The 20,649-nt window shown below is 34.7% G+C and overlaps 1 protein-coding gene across 1 annotated transcript in view; it reads right to left on the bottom strand.

Annotated features, from left to right (window-relative positions):
* CNBD1 (cyclic nucleotide binding domain containing 1) overlaps positions 1-20,649 on the bottom strand; it is a 511,584-nt gene that overhangs the window by 41,048 nt on the left and 449,887 nt on the right. The window contains exon 11 of the mRNA XM_047842484.1: positions 1,121-1,188. Coding sequence (XP_047698440.1) covers positions 1,121-1,188 — 68 coding nt within the window. The remainder of the gene's footprint in view (positions 1-1,120; positions 1,189-20,649) is intronic.

The following is a 20,649-nucleotide window of genomic DNA, read 5'->3' as shown; positions in this document are numbered from 1 at the left end:
ATCCTTTCCAGACATGTGGACTTGGATTCTGCCTCCTTTTCATGTGGAACAATATCATCAGGACATCTGGTCTTCTCCAGACCTCTCTGGAATGTTATAGATTCTTCATTATATGATAAAGTTTTTCAAGGGTTTCTTCACATTTCTTGTATTAGTTATCAAATATTCTAATTGAACTATTCTCACATGATCTAATTTATAATGTTCCTCTACTCATTCTATAGCATATTGTAAACATAAGTTTTGTAGAGTTGGCATAACGTGTATTTATTTCAACTACAATACTTTAGTCACATAAAAGGGACATGCTAAACCTGTTTAAATGTATGCTCTTAAAAATGTGAAATTTTAAAAATTATTTTATTGTGCTAAAAACGCTTAACATGAGATTATCCTTTTAACAGATTTTTAATTAATAATACAGTATTGCTATCTATAGTGACAATGTTGTATAATATATCTCTAGAACATATTAATCTTGCATAGCTGAAATTTTATTAATTATATTATTGATTTTATTGATTATTGATTTTATTTATACATTGATTGGCAACTATCCATTTCTCTGGCTTCCAACCCCTGACAACAATTCTATTTTTTGCTTCCATGAGTCTAATTTACATAGGTCCTATAAGTGGAATCATGGAATATTTGTACTTCTGTGACTGATTTATTTCATTTAGTAGAATATCCTCGAGGTTCATCCATGTTGTCATATATAGCAGGCATGCAAAAGAATGAAACTGGACCCTTCCCTTACATCATACACAAAAATCAACTCAAAATTAATTAGAGACTTAAATATAAGATCTGAAATTGTAAAACTCCTAGAAGAAAACATAGGTGAAACTCTTATGCAAGGCTAATTATATGGTACATTTTTGTTGATATATGAAAGTTTGTGTAGTCTTTTATAAATCTCTATATTACCAAAAGCATTACCATAACTAACATTAAAATACATAAATATGTGTAAATATCTTACTGTATTATTTTCTAGAGAGTGGATAATATTCCAGTCATTTTAGTAGCAAGTCTACCGAACATTAAAATATAATAGATGCTTGAATTTAATTACTATGGATAATGATATTTATTATAAGTTGATCATTTTACTTACATCTTTCAGATGACCAAAAGTTGGTTTAGCTGTATGGAGCATAAGTTGCTTGGTCACTGGGTCTAATTCTAAAGGAAAACCAAAGAAAATATTTAGAATGTACTCAAAAGTAGTAAAAAAAATAAACAAAGAGTGGAAAAGTTGTTAATATTTATCAATATTTTTATATAGAAGACCAGATTGGATTTCCCCTAATAGTAAAATTGACTACTCATTTGTACTTTTTCCTAAATTCACATTCACAGGCACTCTGATCATCACAGAGAATTTTAGCAAAAATTAATCTAATTTGTACAATGTCTAACTTCATAATCAGAAATTAGAAAGTGTTCTATACTTAAAATGTGGCAGACATGTTATTACAGACATGTAATATCAGTGTCTCTTTGTTTTTACAACCACATGTAATTTCATGTCTGTAAGATTATTGGTTGACTACCCCAAAGCCATTACATTATCCCTTGCCAAAATCACTTTATGAGAAGCTAAAAACACAAGATTATTTGCTTTTTCATGCTCCTAGAATCTCATTCTCCTAAGGCATAGGCATGTGGACAAACATAATGATAATTTATCATCCAAATGGGAAAACATTTGAGAATAAAGAGGAATTATTTATAGTTGTTCTTGGACAATAGAGTGAGAATACCAGAAATTTAACCAATGGGATTTAAGAGGTAGTGTGCTGGGAGACTTTTGGGGAAATCTAAATTCCAGGATTTAAAAACAGTCTGCAGTGGGCAACTGCCTGTTATGTTCTGGACAAAGCTGTATTGGATCACAGAGCCTGCAGCAGCATTCTGGATACATGAAAAGACAAGACTATGGACAACAGCCAACACATTGAGGATAGCACAGTGAACAGACAGAGAATCTTTGCTGACATCATTGGATAGTTTGCCTCTTCTTACATAATAAATAACTTTATCCTTTTAATTAGGTGTCTTTTTCAACTCGTGCCAAAATCATCCTAAATAATATATTCATTAATATTAATATGTACTAAAATTTGGGACCATGATATTTCATGTGCAATCCATTCAATTAACTATTGGACAAACTTTTTGATCATTTTTCCTCCTTAGTTTTATGTAGTCTTTATAATCTCTGTCTTCTTCAATATTGGAATATATGATGAATCTACCAATATTTTTAAGGTAAAAAGGTCAGTGTCAAAACACACTATGTAATATCAGCAAACTTATTAGCCAATTTTATAGTTGGCTTAAAAATCAATTACCAATTAAAATCATGGTGTTAACTTAGTATCTTGAAAAATAAAAGTTGCTCTAAGTAACAGAATTTAAAAAAAACACTGGAGTAGTTAATAACTCAAATTCATTTGACTGTAATATTAGAACACATTTAAGTTAGCTAAACTAAAAAAGTATATACTTGAAAAGGGCATACAAAATAAAAAGAGTAGAGTGACAACATGGCATAATGAAACACTAAATATGGGATAAGAAATATTAGGAAACAAGGATGCTAGCTTTGTACATTGGAAACTATGCAATCTTTCTCATACTGTTGCATTTGCTTCCCCTTAAAGTATCTGTCCACTTTCTTCACTGCCTCATTTTATATAACATTAATATGAGAGGCCCCCAAATCAACTTGACATAATCTTATAATTCAGGAAACTACCAGTTGACCCAGTACTTATGACAGAGTTCATTTATTGAGAAAAGATAATTGGCTTGTCCCAACCTATAAATTTGCTCACATCAATTAAGGATACATCCCTAATTTGATACATCAATTAAAAGAGACTGATTAAGGAGCTCTTTTTTCTGGGTCTGTGAGTGGGAAACAGAAATGAAATTGGTATAAGAAGCCAAGGAAACTCAAAGTTGATTGAGCATATTAAATGCTAGACACCACCAGACAAATTTCATGTTATTTTGTGCAATTCTCACATAATTTCTACAAGATAGGTATTCTTGCAACAATTGAGAAATTGAGAAATTGAGGCCTCAGGAAAATTAAGCAAGTGACATTGCCAAGATTTTAGCCAAAGTTTATCTCAAAAAAAGGTAGAAAATGGATAATGACCTCATTTTAAGTCATAGATATAGTTTCCACTTTTGTTTTTCATTAACAGAAGACACATCACAGAATTGTATGGATTTTTCCTCAGTTTTATGGGTATAAAAGTACAGGAACATCATTGTTGTAATAGATGTTAGCATTAATATTCATGTTTTTTTAAACACCATCCTTAGGTTGCCCAGATAATGATGTTGCATTTAATAATTTAGAATATCAAGCAATTTATATCAGAGAAAAGAACACATAGCTAAATTGTAACTAGGAAGCAGTTTTTGATGTGCCTATGGCATTATCATAACTTTTAAGTTGTAGTTGTAATAGCAAATAAAAGTAGTCTGGGAGTGAGTGGTCATTCATAAACCAACTTTTGGGACTGAGTTGCCTCTCTTCACCTCCATTAACTGCTCAGACAAGAATTAAAAGTGGGAAGATGCCATCTGTGAATTGCACTCGATTCTGACATATAGAATTTTCACTCCTTCTCTAACAACGTTTTAACAAGCAAAGAAGCACACTTTTGCAAAGGTGTATGCAGAAATGTCATGTGATTCCATTTCAGTAATTATGATAGCCATAAAATAATTATTGTTTCCTTTTTTTTTTTTTTGAGGCTTCAGAGAGATCTCAGGAAGGACCGCTAAAAAAGTAATGTCAGATTGATCTACAGGATGTGATTCAAAGGGCCCTGCTGTTAGCAGGTTTTTCTGAAGAAGAATGCCTTCAAGAGTTGACATATTTTTATTATAGTGCTTACATGAAGCTCTGAAACCTCAGGAATTGTTATAGAAATGGTACTGGGACTGAGTCCAATGAACAAAAAATTGAAAAAAAATAAGGGTTTCTGAAAAAATGATTATAGGATGTTTTTCATTTATTCTGAAAATGTAGAGAAATATATTGATACATTCTTTAATGTTACACTAACCTTACATTTCTGGAATAAACCCAACTTGGTTGTGATAAATAGCCATTTGTATATATTTCTGGATTCAGTATACTAATATATTATTACAATTTTGCATATTGTTTATTTATGAAATTGGCTAGTCATTTTCTTCTTGTAATGTTTTGAGATGTTTTAAAGGCTAATTTAAAAAGTTTAAGACTGTTTTTCTTCTACTCTTTAGAAGTGTTAAGAGTAATCTTGTTAAGATTGACATATGTCTTCTTAAATAATTGGTAGAATTCACAGATTACCAAACAAAATGGGCCTTTATGGGAAGATTTTCAATTATGTATTCAGTTTCTTTAACAGACACAAAATTATTTACATTTTCTGTTTCTTTTGTGAAGATTTTCTCTTTTTTTTTCTTTCTTTTTTTTTTTGGCTGTATGCCCAACAAAGGCTTGAATTCATGACTCTGAAATCAAGAGTTGCATGCTCTACTGACTAAGCCAGCCAGGCACTCCATTTTGCAAAGATTTTCTAAGGTTTTGCTTTTCCAGGCAATTGTCCATTTTACCTAAATACTCAAATTTATTGGCACGTAGTGATTCATAATAGCCTTTTATGGTTTTAAATGTCTGCACCTGTAGTGTTTTCACCTTTCTCATATCTAAAATAGCATATGTTCTATTTCTCTTTCCTTATAGATAGATAGCACATATACTGATAAGGAGATGGAACAGTTGTCAAAAATATCCCAGTGAAGAAAAATCCAGGGCCGGATGGCTGTACTGATGAAATTGACCAAACATTTAAAGAAGTAAAACCAATATTTCTCAAACTATTAAAAAGAGAGAAAGAGAGACAGAGACAGAGAGAGAAAAGAACACTTCCAAACTCATTTTATGAAGCCTGCAGTATCCTGATACCAAAGCCAGATAAGGACATTACCAGAAAAGAGAACTATAGGTCAATATCCCTGATAAATATAGATGCAAATATGCTCAATAAAATACTAGGAAACTGATTTCAGTAGCACAATAAAAAGACCATTCATCATGATTAAGTGGAACTTATGTGGATGCAAAGATGTTTCAACATACACAAACAATGTGATACTTCACATTAATTGAATGAAAGAAAAGAACTGTATAATTCTCTAAATAGATGCAGAAAAAAAAGTATGTGGCATAATGTAACCTCTATTCATGATTAAAAAAATATCTAACAAATTAGGCATAGAAGGAACATGTCTCAACATAATAAAGGTCATTATAAGAAGCCCACAGCTAACATCATACTCAATGATGAAAGGTCAAAATCTTTTCCTCTAAGGTCAGAAACAAAAGTGCCCACTCTCACCACTTGGATTCAACATAGTACTAGAAGTTCTAGCTAGAACAATCAGGCAAGAAAAATAAATAAAAGTCATCAGAATTGAACAGAAAGAAATAAAATCACTATTTGCAGATGACATGATTTTATTTCACTATTTTTAGGATTTTTTATGTTAAGTGTTTATTTTTAATTCCAGTTAGTTAACATACTGACATGATTTTATATACAGAATATCCAAAAAAAAAAAATCAACCAAAAAACAGTTAGAATTAATCAACATTCAGAAAGTTGCAGGATAAAAAATTAACATACAAATAATCAGTAGTGCTTCTATACACTAACAACAAATTTTTTGAAAAGGAAATAAAGAAATTGATCCCATTACAATAGCATCAAAAACAATGAAATATTTAAGAATAAATTTTAGGGGCGCCTGGGTGGCGCAGTCGGCTGGGCATCCGACTTCAGCCAGGTCACGATCTCGCGGTCCGTGAGTTCGAGCCCCGTGTCAGGCTCTGGGCTTATGGCTCAGAGCCTGGAGCCTGTTTCCGATTCTGTGTCTCCCTCTCTCTCTGCCCCTTCCCCGTTCATGCTCTGTCTCTCTCTGTCCCAAAAATAAATAAACGTTGAAAAAAAAAATTAAAAAAAAATTTTACCAATGAGGTGAAAGATCTTTACTATGAAAACTACAAGATTTTAATGAAAGAATTAAAGAAGACACAAATAAATGAAAAAATATCCTGTGTTATTCATACATTGGAATAATTAATATTGTTTAAATGTAAATACTACCAAAGCCACCTACAGATTCAATGCAATCCTCTTCAAGATTGAAATAGTATTCATTACCAAAAAAAGGAAAAAAATACTCCTAAAATTTACATGAACTTGCAAAAAAAAAAAAAAGAAAAAAAAAAGAAAGAAACCAAAGAGCCAAAGAAATCCTAAGAAGAACAAAGCAAGAAGCATCAGACTTTCTTTTTTAATTTTTTTTTTCAACGTTTATTTATTTTTGGGACAGAGAGAGACAGAGCATGAACGGGGGAGGGGCAGAGAGAGAGGGAGACACAGAATCGGAAACAGGCTCCAGGCTCTGAGCCATCAGCCCAGAGCCTGACGTGGGGCTCGAACTCATGGACCGCGAGATCGTGACCTGGCTGAAGTCGGACGCTTAACCGACTGTGCCACCCAGGCGCTCCCAGACTTTCTTTTTTAAAGCTATACTATAAAGCTGTAATAATTAAAACAATATGGGTACTGGTATAAAAACAGACAAATAGACCACTGGAACAGAATTGAGAACTCAGAAATAAACTCAGGCATGTATGATCAAGTATATTTGACAAGGGAGTCAAAAATACTCAGTGGAGAAAAGACAGTCTCTTTAATAAATGGTTCTGGGGAAACTGGATATTCATATATAAGAGAATAAAACTTGAGGCCTATCTTACACCACTCAGAAAAAATAACTCAAAATGGATTAAATACTTAAATGTAGGACCTGAAGCCATGAAACTCCTAGAGAAATATATAAACAGCCTCCTTGATTTGGGTCTTGGTAATGAGTTTTTTAAGAATTTATGCCTAAAGCAAAAAACTAAATTAAAAATAAATGTGAGTACATCAGAATAAAAACCTTCTGCACAAGACTTAACCATCAACAAAGTGAGAAGAGAATCTGCAGAATGGTAAATAATATTTGCCAACCATATATTTGAGAAGAGGTTAATATCTGAAATATACAACACACTTCCACAACTCAATGGCAAAAACCCCCAAATAATTCAATTTTAAAAATGGGCAAAAGATCTGAACAGAAATTTTTCAAAAAATATACAAATGGCTAACATCTATGAAAGATGTATAACATCACTAGTCATTAAGGAAGTAAAAATTAAAACCACAATGCGATATCACCTCACACCTACTAAGAGTAGCCATCATCAAGAAGAAAAGAGGTAACAAATGCTGGTGGGATGAGGACAAAAAAGATCTCTTGTACATTGTTGGTGGGATTGTAAATTGGTACAGCCATTATGGAAAACAATATAGAGGTTTCTCAAAAAGGTAAAAATACAGGGGCACCTGAGTGGATCAGTCAGTTAAGCATTTGACTTGATTTTGGCTCAGGTCATGATCTCACGGTTTGTGAGCTCAAGCCCCGTGTCAGGCTTCACGCTGAACTGTCTGTGTGAAGGGTGCTTGGGATTCTCTCTTTCCCTCTCTTTCTGCCCTTCCCCCAATCACACACTCTCTCTTAAAATAAATAAATAGACATTTAACAATATTTAAAGTAAAAATAGAACTAACATATGATCCAGAAATTCCATTTCTAAAAATATATCCAAAGAAACTGAAAACACTAACTAAAAAAGATATCTGCACCCCATGTTCATAGAAACATTATTTATAGTAGCCAAGACATGGATGAATGGATAAAGAAGTTGTGATACACACCCATACACACATTCACACATTTTATACATCCAACAGAGAATTGTGCAGCTATTAAAAATAAGGAAATCTTACCATTTGTGACAACATGGATGAAACTTGCAGGCATTATGTTAAGTGAAATAAGTCATACAGAGAAAGACAAATATTGTATGATCTCACTTATATGCAGAATCAAAAAAAACTTACAGAAAAAGAGATCAGATTTGTAGTAATCAGAGGTGAGGGTTAGAGGAGGAGGTATCAAAAGGTACAAACTTCTAGTCATAAGATAAATAAGTACTAGGGATCTAATATACAACATGATGTTAACACTGCTATATGATATAAAGGAAAGTTGTTAAGAGTAAATCCTAAGAATTCTCATCACAAAGACAAGGGTTTTTTCTTTTGTTTATAGTTATATGGCATTATGGATATTAACTAAACATACTGTGGTAATAATTACACAATATATGTCAATTAGAACATCATGATGTATATCTATATGCAATTATTTCCCTGCAAAACTAGAAAATATGCTTAAAATATCTATGAATGTTATTTTCCCAATTTGCCTAAAAGGACAAAATAAAGTATAAGATCATCTCAATTTAAGCTAGAAAAACTTCTCAGGTTATTTAAATTTTTCCTGAACTTTTTGGTAGCCCATAAATCTAAGATACTGAAGTCATCTCTGATTAGCAGGAAAGAGCAATCCAGTGGATTTGTGCCCAAAGCACTAATGAATGTGAAAGTAATCCATATAAAATTTCATTTAGTTGCAATAATGAAAGAAATTTTAAAAAATTACATCAAATCTTTCTCCTATGCAATCAAAACCATATGTTTTTAAAACTATGTTTTTGCATATTATTTAAACAATATTTTCAGGGCTTTATTCACTTTGTGGCCACTAATCTTTTTTTTTTTTAATTTTTTTTTTTCAACGTTTATTTATTTTTGGGACAGAGAGAGACAGAGCATGAACGGGGGAGGGGCAGAGAGAGAGGGAGACACAGAATCGGAAACAGGCTCCAGGCTCTGAGCCATCAGCCCAGAGCCTGACGCGGGGCTCGAACTCACGGACTGTGAGATCGTGACCTGGCTGAAGTCGGACGCTTAACCGACTGCGCCACCCAGGCGCCCCTGTGGCCACTAATCTTAGTACTTATGGAAAACAATATTTGTAATGTCATTAAGACAGTATTTTTTACATCACTGCTATTTATTAATGGAAAATTCAACTAATTGGCAGGGAATATTTCAGTACACAAAACTTGGCGGGAATTCCGAAAATAGTTATTACTATATTACAGCTATTATAGAAATGGATAAGAGGCGTCTGGGTGGCTCAGTCGGTTAAGCTCAGACTTAAAAAAATAGATAAAAAAATAAAAAAGAACAGATGCCTTATGTCAGAAAAAAAATTATCAATAATTACCTATCCATAAAACTCTAATTAATTGGAGCACCTGGGTGGCTCAGTGGGTTAAGTGTCCGACTTCAGCTCAGGTCATGATCTCATAGCTTATGGGTTCAAGCCCCAAGTCTCACTCTCTGCTGACAGTTCAGAGCCTGGAGCCTGCTCTGGATTCTGTGTCTCCCCCTCTTTCTCTATTCTTCCCCCACTCATGCCCTCTCTCTCTCTGTCTCTCTGTCTCTCTGAAAAATAAATAAACATTAAAATTTTTTTTAAAACCTCCAATAAATTTACTTTTGATAAGTGGCTTATTACATAACTGAGTGATTTTTAACATATTTCTAAAGAACAGCTTATTTGGTTGCCTATGGATCAACAACTTTTGGCAATAGCACAATGTTTGTGAGGATTTTGTAAAGTGAGTTTTTAAATATTTGTGTGAATGAAATAAATATACATTTAATAGATACACCTAGGCTAATCCTCCTTATAAAATATCTGAACATTGGGGGCTCCTGGGTGGCTCCATCAGTTGAGCGTCCGACTTTGGCTCAGGACATGATCTCACAGTTTGTGAGTTCAAGCCCCCATCGGGCTCTGTGCTGACAGCTCAGAGCCTGGAGCCTGCTTTGGATTCTGTGTCCCCCTCTCTGTGCCCCTCTACCATTTGTACTCTCTCTCTGTCTCTCAAAAATAAAATAAATAAATGTAAGAAAAAATAAAATAAAATATCTGAGCATAGCTACATAATGGAAAAGACTTTGTATTTTTAGTAAATTGTAAGTTAAAAATGGAATTCTGTTTATTCATTCAGTAAACATATTAGTTTCAATTGTATACCAGAAATAACAGTAAATAAAATAAACTCTCTGACCTTGGATAGCTCACATTTTAGTGTAAGTAATTAATTTCTTTTTACTTATTAATTACTCATTGTTCTAGTGTAAGTAATTAAAATACTTAGAATAAGATGAAAATTCCACATGTGAGTGAAATCATGCAGTATTTGTCTTCTCTGACTGACTTCTTTGTTTAGTATAATACTCTCTAGGTCCACCCATTTCTTTGTAACTAGCAAGATTTCATTCTTTTTGATGGCTGAGTAATATTCCATTGTAGATATGTATACCACATCTTCTTTATCCATTCATCAGTCAATGGACATTTTGGCTCATTCCATAATTTGGCTATTGTTGATAATGCTGCTATAAGCATCAGGATGCATATATCCCTTCAAATCAATATTTTTGTATCCTTTGGATAATTATCTAATAATACAATTGCTGGGTCATGGAATGGTTCTATTTTTAACTTTTGAGGCACCTCCATACTGTTTTCCAGAGTGGCTGCAGCAGTTTGCATTTGCACCCACCAACAGTATAAGACGGTTCCCCTTTCTCCGTATCCTCATCAACACCAGTTTTTTCCGGTGTTGTTAATTCTAGCCATTCTGACAGGTATGAAGTGACATTTCATTGAAGTTTTGATTTGTATTTCTAATTTTTTTAAATTTTTTTACATTTTATTTATTTTTGAGAGACAGAGACAGAGCACAAGCGGGGGATGGGCAGAGAGAGAAGGAGACACAGAATCCAAAGCAGGCTCCAGGCTCCAAGTTGTTAGCACAGAGCTCGATGGGAGGGCTCAAACTTAAAAACCGCGAGATCATCACCTGAACCGAAGTCGCTCAACCGACTGAGCCACCCAGGCACCCCTGATTTGTATTTCTGATGATGAGTGATGTTTAGCATCTTTTCATGTCTGTTGGCCATCTGCATGAAATTTGGAGAAACGTCTATTCATGTCTTCTGTACATTTTTAATTGGATTTTTTTTTAAGGTTGAGTTGTGTAAGTTTTGTGTATATTTTGGATACTAACCCTTTATCAGATATGTCATTGGCAAATATCTTCTCCCATCCAAAATTTTTACTTTTAGTTTTGTTGATTGTTTCCTTTGCAGTGCAGAAGCTTTTTAACTTGATGAAATTCCACTAGTTTTTTTTTTTTCTTTTGTTTCCCTTGCCTCAGGAGACATATCTAATAAGAGGTTGCTATGGCCAATGTCAAAGAGGTTGCTGCCTATCTTCTCCTCTAGGATTTTGATGGTGTCCTGTCTCACATTTAGCTCTTTCATCCATTTGAGTTTATTTTTGTGTATGGTGTGAGAAAGTAGTCCACTTACATTCTTTTTTCATTTTGCTGTCCAGTTTTCTCAATACCATTTGTTTAAAAGACTGTCTTTGTCTCACTGAATGTTCTTTCTTGCTGTGTCAAAGTTGACCATAAACTTGTGGGTCCATTTCTGGGTTTTCTGTTCTGTTCTATGATCTATATGTCTGTTTTTGTGCCAGTACCATATTGTCTTGGTCACTATCGCTTTGTAAAATTACTTGAAGTTTGAAATTGTGATGCCTCCAGCTTTTTGTTTTTAATTTTTTCCTAATGTTTATTTATTTATTTTAGAGAGAGAAAGAGAGACAGAGAGAGATAGAGAGTTGGGGAGGGGCAGAGAGAGAAGGATAAAGAGAATCCCAAGAAGGCTCCACTCTGTCAGTGCACAGCTTCACACGGGGATCAGACTCACGAACTGTGAGATCATGACCTGAGCTGAAATCAAGACTTGGATGTTTAACCAACTGAGCCACCTAGGCACACCTTGCTTTTCTTTTTCAAGATTTCTTTGGCTATTCAGCATCTTCTGTGGTTCCATACAAATTTTAAGATTGTTTGTTCTAATTCTGTGAAAAATGCCGGTGGTATTTGATGGGGATTGCTTTGGGTTAATATCAACATTTTAACAATATTTGTTCTTCCAATCCTTGAGCATAAACTGTTTTTCCATTTCTTTGTGTCACCTTCAATTTCACTCATCAGTGGGTTTTTTTAAGTTTATTTATTTGAGAGAGAGAGAGAGAGAGAGAGAGCACAAGCAGGGGAGGGGCAAAGAGAGAAAGAGAGAGAGAGTCCCAAGGAGGTTCCATGTTATCATCACAGAGCCCAATGTGGGGCTTATTCCCACAAACCATGAGATCATGACCTGAACCAAGATCAAAAGTTGGATGCTTACCCAACTGAATCACCCAGGCACTGCCACCATCAGTTTTATAGTTTTCATAGTACAGATCTTTTAGCTCATTGCTTAGGTTTATTCCTGATGTCTTATGGTTTGGGGAGCAATTGTAAATGAGATTGATTCCTTGATTTCTTCAAGGAAATTTCTTTGTGCTGCTTCATTACTGGTGTAGAGAAATGCAACAGATTTCTCTTTGTTGATTTTATATTCTAAGACTTGACTGAATTCATGTATCAGTTCTAGTAATTTTTTGGTGGAGTCTTTTGGTTTTTCTACATAGAGAATTATGTCATCTGAAAATAGTGAAAGTTTTACTTTTTCCTTGCTAATTTGGATGCCTTTATTTCTTTTGGTTACCTGATTTCTGAGGCTAGAACCTCCAGTATTATGTTAAATAACAGTGATGATAGTGGATATACCTGTGTCCAGTACTTTTAATACACTATTTCTAATCTACAAAATTATATTTCATAGTAAAATTTATTACCATATTATTGACAAAAATACAAGGGCTTATATAGGTTAAATAGTTGCCTACAAATATCATACAGTTTCTAAATGTTTGAGATTGGATTTACACTCAAATCTCTATCAGACCAAACCCTGCATTTATTTTATTATATGTATTCCCTCTCCTCTGTGCAACAACCATTGAGTATATTAAGTTGTGCAAGTAGAACTTTAGACAGAATCATTTGTTTGCTTTCTAAATGAATGAAAATGATTTATTTTCTCCTTAACTCAGTGCTGATATGTGTAAGAGAAATTTTATGACTCAGAAATTCTTTCCTGCCTTTTTCCAGATATAACTCAGGCTGGTTATGATGAAAGCAATTGCCAAGAGTGAACAGGTGGAGCCCTAGACAAAGATATGTACAGAGATGAAGCAAAGATGCCATTTTAAAATTAGCTCAATCATGTTTTAAGAAGTTGTTAGAAAGATATTGAAGCCTACAGAAAAAGATTACATAAGAATGATGACCTGTTTGTAGACAAGGAAAGATCTAGATAGTAAACAAATAACAAGTACTTGCTACATATTCCTTTTTTAAGTTTATTTATTTATTTTGAGGGATAGAGAGCAAGCAGGGGAGTGGCAGAAAGAGAGGGAGAGAGAAAATCCCAAGCAAGGTCCGTGATGTCAGTGCAGAGCCCAAAGCAGGGCTTGACCCTACAAACAATGAACTGAACCAAAATCAAAAGTTTGATGCTTAACATACTGAGCTACCCCAGCACCCTCAGTTGCTACATATTCTTACATACTGGAAAGAGGACCTTACAATTTCACCTTTCAACCAAATACAGTCAGATAAATACAAACTTAAACACAGACAGACATACTGTGGATACTACAGACCCACTTTTCCCAACAAGGCATAAATTAAATCCACAAAAAGAACCACACATTTAAGCAAGAAATTTGGGGATTTTAGGGCCAGCATGAGTTATATTAATTGATTTCAAAGAATTTGTGTGAAGAAAAATAACTAGTTCTTGCCAAATAATTTCAACACTATAAATCTCGCCAATAAAGATGTTGAAAGTAGGGGGTGGCAATGGGACTTAATATTAAGTTTTGTCAAGAACAATAAAAAGGATGCTGGGTGGCTCAGTTGGTTGAGCATCCAACTCTTGATTTCAGCTCAGGTCATGATCCCAGGGTCATGGGATGGAGTCCCACGTCAGGCTCTGAGTTGATCATGGAGCCTGCTTGAGTCTCTCTCTCTCTCTCTCTCTCTCTCTCTCTCTCTCTCTCTCTCTCTCTCCTCTGCCGCCTCTGCCCCTCTCCCCTGCTCATGCTCTCTCTCTCTCTCCAAAAAAATTAAACATTAAGAAAAGAAAAAAAAGAACCAGAAAAGAGGGCAGAATATTGGCACTTAACAATAGGTAACAACTTCTTTCTTAAGTATCAAAGTAATACTTAAAAATATCATGTTTTCACTCACATGTGGATCTTGAGAAACTTAACAGAAGACCACGGGGGAAGGGAAGGGAAAAAAATAGTTACAAACAGAAAGGGAGGAAGACAAACCATAAGAGACTCTTAAATACAGAGAACAAACTGAGGGTGGATGGGGGGGTAAGGGAGAGGGGAAAATGGGTGACGGGCATTGAGGAAGGCACTTGTTGGGATGAGCCCTGGGTGTTGTATGTAAGCGATGAACCACAGGAATCTACCCCAAAACCAAGATCATACTTTACACACTGTATGTTAGACAACTTGACAATAAATTATATTTAAAAAGTATAAGTAAATAAATAAATAAATAAATAAATAAATAAATCTGAATAGGGGTGCCTGGCTGGCTCAGTCGATTGAGTATCCGACCTCAGCTCAGGTCATGATCTCACAGGTTCAGAAATTTGAGCCCTGCATTGGGTTCCCTGCTGTCAGCCTGTCAGCCTGTCAGCACAGAGCCTGCTTTGAATCCTCTGTCCCTATCTTTCTCTGCCCCTACCCCACTTGCACTCTCTCAAAAATCTAATAAAAATATATTTAAAAATATAAATTGTTTGTAGGGTACCTACAAGTCAGTAGAGCATGCAACTCTTGCCCCTGGGGTTGTAACTTCCAGCCCCATGTTGGGTGTAGAGATTACTGAAAAAAAATGTTTTTAAATCTTTTAAAAAAAATGGAAGAAAAAAACTCTACACAAATCATTTGTGCTGCAGCATATAAGAAAGAGCACCTCAAAATTGTTGAGTGATTCACTGGATTTATTTAGGAAACACCTGGTCTCTAGCTGTCAGTAGTAGTCGTAGTAGTAGTTAAAGTACTGTTAGTGGAAGGAGTGGTAAGGATAATAATAGTACTTATGGTGATAATCACTTGCTTCCAGTGAGTTACTCCTTTTGTCAGGCACTCCGCTAGGTAATTTACTTATAGTATTTCATTTAATTGTCAGAAGAATAAAAATACAGAATATTAAAGTCACATTTTATTTCAATATAATTATCTTAAGAACCTCTAAGCTTACAATGTATTTGTTACAGGTTTATTTAATTGGCTAGAAACAACACCCAAAGATCACATTTATGCACAGTTTTTGAATGTGAGAACTTCTGTTTCCTCACAGCATGGCTTTGTGCTCTAACCACCCTCTGGTTCACAAATTAATGACTTCGAACTGAGATAAATCAAAACCTGGAATATGATTCTGTCCTCCAGGCTACATTCCAGAGACTTCTTCAATGAGAAAGAGTTATTCCTCAAGAATTACCTAGGGAACTTTTTCAAAAACAATGCTCAAACCACTTTCTAAGAAAAATTAAACTGAATAAGAATTTCAATGGTTAGGAACAAAGCATCATTATTTTTTAAAAGGCAATGTACAGCCAAAGTTGAAACCACTGGGTTAACCAGAGGCATGTGAAAGAGGCTTAAGAGTTCAGATTTATCTTTTACCTCATCTTATCCTCTGAGAATTCTATCTTTCTGCCTTAGTATATCAGTGCTTAAATTTGGATTACAGTATATTTTCCATCAATGCAAAGAATCAAATTATCCATATTTCAGTCGAATTGGGTATGAAATGACAGGGAGAAAAAGTATTTATTATAAAACTTCCTTTTCTTTATTTCTTATGTTTGAAAAGTCTGAAGCTTATCTCTTTCTGAAAAATCTTAATGATGGTCATAAGAATCAATGAACACACTGCAAAGTCCTGATATTTTCCAGACAAGTCCTTGAAGTTGTTGCTTTTATTCCGAATATACAACACACCATAATTTAACACAACATAGCAAAAAAAAAAATTTTCTATGAAGAATTATAGAATTCTTCAGCAAATTAATTCCACATATGAGGGTATGGCAGCAAATAAATTCTACATATTAGGAGGTATTACTGCCAGTAATCTAGTCCTGTTACCAGATATCTATGAGTATTCTCAGTTAGAAACCAGAGGAATTAAATCTGGTTAACTTAAACAAAAAAAAGGATTTTAGTGTAAAGGCAATTGGTAGGTCACTAAATCTCTGGGAATCCTGGAGAGTTAGCCTTAGGTATAAACAAGGGGAACTAAGACATAGTCAGGATCTTGCCATTGGAACAACTTGAATAAGGTGATATTGCTGGTGCTGTGACCACTGATTATTATAACATGTTTGATTCCTGTTTACCCTTCCAGTCAATCTATTATGTCTTTCCTTTTATCCTTTTCTGATATCATTGTTGTTATCCTTAGAAAAATGTATTTGGAAAAGATCTGATATAAATAATTTAGTATCTGTGACAGTCACTGGGTTAGTCCAGTTCAGTTGAACCAATTAAAATAGTTAAGTATTTCCCAACCAGTTGAGTTAAATAATCATTGTCAAAGCACCCTGAGTGTCCTAGCAGCACTTCAGTTGCTCCCCTATGATCTCTCACTACTACGTATGTGAGGATTGACACATCAGGGATCCTTCAAGATCCTGCTTTGAGCAGTGTTCTTCTGAATGGTTCAGAGTTGGGCTCTTCCAAGTGTTAAATATTTTGAATAATATCCTTCCTCTCATTTGACTAAACCTTTGGCACAGGGGGCTGTAAAGTAGTTTCATTAATTATCCAAGAGAGCCCATTATGTATGTGTGGGTCCAGCATTTGGAACATAACAGGCCCATTCCAAAGCCAAAGCTCTAAAACACAAAGTCATACTACTATCTTCTAAATAAGTTCATATCCCATTAAGTAAATTTTCTTCACAAAAATTCACAGATTGAAGAGGTGAAAGATACTGAGGAGAACATGAAAGGGAATTAGAAAGAGTATTCACATGACCTTAAAATCATATAATGTATATATATGGTGCTCAAGGCTGATGTGGCCTTAGGAAACAAGCATCCTTAGTCCTGGTATCCTTAGGGCTGGCATGTATTTGGCAGCTACTTAAAAATTCTTGCTGATTAATTTCCATGATTCGTGTTTTATCTATAAAAGAAACACCAATAATAACAAAAATAACTATTGTCTATTGAACCATCTCAGGTTAAACTAGTGAAGTAACTAAAAACAAGACCTGAAAATAAAATATATTTTTATATATACATATACACATACTTGTCCACTCTAATGGAAAAATAAGTGGAAATAAATAATTTTATTTTAGTATTTTTAACTTCTAGGAGAAAAACTGTTTGATATAATTAAAGAATTAATCACTGGAGAGTAGCAATCAGACACATAGGAAAAATATCCTACTAAAAGGAACAATTTTCTCCTCAAAGGAGACTAGGTGGGTCTGAAAGTTATAGCAGTAAAATCTGTAAGTTTGTTTTAGATTTACTGCCTCTCTTGGTCTGAAAAGAATATTAACAATAGAGTTAAAGCTCAATAAGTCATGGGAGAAACTTTAAAAGAGGCATGTAGAAAGCTTCAGGCAAAATATGTTTACCACTTAATGTGCTGAGCATGGGTGACATGGTGAATTTAAACTTCCAAGGCAAAGGAATTAGACACAACCCTACAGGCCTCCCTGAGACTTACTTGGAGTGATGAAAGGCATGCTTGGAATACAATAAAGGAGAATGGATAGGCTTTAAAGAAAGGTGGATTATGTAAAGAGATCTATAGTTATATGGAAATGTATGGAACTGAGAGTAAAAATATGCTGAATAGCATTTGGAAAAATTGTGGGGGATCATCAGAATATATATATAATGTATGACAGCTATATACAATTCAACCAGGTATAGAAAGTGTTTTTTACATTTCTGATACATATTGACAAGCTGGTTTACAAACAGGCTCACATAGGACTAAAGAATTTCTATATTCTCTGGAGGTTTATTTTTTTCTTTAAAAAAAAAAAAGTTCCCAGCAGTATATGTCAACACACAGAGATAAAATGATGGGGTTCTAGAAATGGAAAAACAGTTTAATTCTTTAAAAATTTAACAGAATCCATACATACATATTTAGATGTCTCTAGGAAATAGATATGCAAGAAGGTATGAAAATAATAAAAATTTATTCACATAACAAGGTAATATTTGCAGAAAGGTGTTTGTCGACAAAACAAGTAGAATCCAGGCTATAATATAAAGACATGCCCATGTAAAAACTTAAGAGGATATTGATGGTTATAATTTAATTATCAATTTATGATGATAGCACAATTTAAAGCCATGACCACATTTGCATCTAGTGGTTATTCTGTTTCAATAAAAGAAAGGTAATCTACATGAAATTATGAGGACTGTGTATAAAAAAAATGTAATTTCACTACATCTCCAACATTAACAGAGAAACAGATACCTGGTTTGTTTTGTCATGAAGTACCTGGCAACTGTAAAGGTAAAATTTTTTTTGGCAATTATTTTTCAAATATATTTCATAGCACTTAAGCAAATCAGTGTTTGAATATCATGTCTTTTGCTTTGATTTCCCCCTTACAAACAAATGATAACTTGGCTTTATAAAAACAAACAAATAAGCAAACAAACAAAAAATTCTTCCTTTTTAGAGGGTTGCATTAAGATGATAAGAGAAGCAATTTATACAAGGAAAGCGGGTATACAGAATGAGTTATGCAAACACTTCTAGTCATGGAATGCAGCTTATTACTCTGATTTAAATAAATATTATTAAAATTACCTGCTCAATTCTAGGGTAAAGAAACTTTGCAGTTCTTGAAGGAGTAATGCACAAGGATAAATAAAAATATTCAGGAAATTTTTAAAAAATAAGATAGGAGAGTCCTGTCTAAAAAATCAGACACAGAGGGGTCAAGATGATGGAAGAGCATGGAAGTTTTTTTACATCTCTCATCCGTGAAATACAGCCAGATCAACACTAAACCACCCTGCACATCTAGAAGACTGATTTCAGGATTAACACAACAATATGCACAACCTGAACCACAGGACTCAGCAGGTACATGGCATGGAGAGATGAACTGGGGTAAAGAGAAGCCATGGAAGGCAGGGAGCTGTTTTTGCTTGTGGAGAGATGATGGAGATGGTGGGGAGGAAAGCATCCTCCCCCATCCAAAAGCAGCTGGAGAGAAAAGAAAGAGTACACAAGGGACTGAACACAAAAAGGGAGAAAGGAGGAAGAAGAGGGTTTAAATTTCATTAAGACTCTATAAATAGGGGGATTGCAAAGTCTGAAACTCCACAGCTAGATACCTGGTGGTGCTCTGGTGGGAAAGGCGAATCCCCGGGAGCAGAGAGTGAGATCCTCAGGTCCTCGGGCCACACAGGGAGAGACATTTCCCCTGCTAGGAGGACATTTGGTAGAGGCTGTGCGGCCACCCTACAGGCAAAGGTCCCAGTGGACCCTGAAGAACAACCACATTCGCTGGTGCTGGAACAAGGACATTAAGTGGGATGCCTGGCACCAGATGTGTGTTGTGATTTACCATAATCCCTGAAATGCTGCTGCTATAAAATCACATAAACTTTTTCTGGGGTGGGCTGGCACCCAGCCACAGTCTCTGCGCATCAGCAGCTGCACAGTCCCGCAAAAGTTCCTGGGGGTGGGAGAGCACCTGGCCATTGCTCGGTGAGACTCTCCCCTAGGCAGTCAAAATGGATCAAAGCCACAAATCCTCAGAAGTGAGGGGCTGGGAAAGAGCCACATCTGAGATAAAACTCAGGAGGGAGATGCGACCTGGCAACCTGATGGCTTGGTCACGGACAGTGTAAAAGTGGGGAGTGAGCAGAGCCAGAGATAAAGAAGGGGTGCAGGATTGCTGGTCAGGGAAAACAGAGTTCCAATGCTAGAGACTGGGTAGCTGGGTGGCAGCATTTTCATCCCTTCCTCGCATGCACATACACAACTCCAAGAGCCACAACAATCCACCCCAGTAAGCTAAGGAGTGCCATCTAGTGTAGAACAGAGTCGTTACACTAAGCTCTGACCAACTGGGTCAATATCACTCTTCAGGAACACCACAAGTCTCTCTGCATAGTTTATATACTACAAAGCACTTCATGGTTTGACTTCTAAGGGACCGATGTAATTTAAATCATATTTCAGTCCGTTCACTGGTCCATCTATTCATTTTTATTTCTTTTTTTTTTCTTATTCTTGAATACAGAAAGAGAAAAAATTTATTTGTTTTCAATTTTTATTAAAAATATTTTTCTTTAATATTTTTCAATTATATTTTTTACTTTTTTGTAAATTTTTCAAATTGTATTTTACTTCCATCATTTCATTTTATTCTATTTCATTATGGTCATTTTTTTCAAATTTGTAAACCTTTTCCTTTTTTTTTCTTTTTTTATCTTTCCCTTTTTTCTCTAGTCTATAAAGTTCCTTTCAACAACCAGAACATCAACCAGAACAACAACCAAAACATCTAGGAACTATCATCATTTATTTGATTATTTTGTA

The sequence above is a fragment of the Prionailurus viverrinus genome, chromosome F2 (genome assembly GCF_022837055.1).
Source record: "Prionailurus viverrinus isolate Anna chromosome F2, UM_Priviv_1.0, whole genome shotgun sequence".
Taxonomy (NCBI): domain Eukaryota; kingdom Metazoa; phylum Chordata; class Mammalia; order Carnivora; family Felidae; genus Prionailurus; species Prionailurus viverrinus.
Note: the sequence above shows the minus strand (reverse complement) of the source record. Positions and strands in the feature narration are given on the sequence as shown.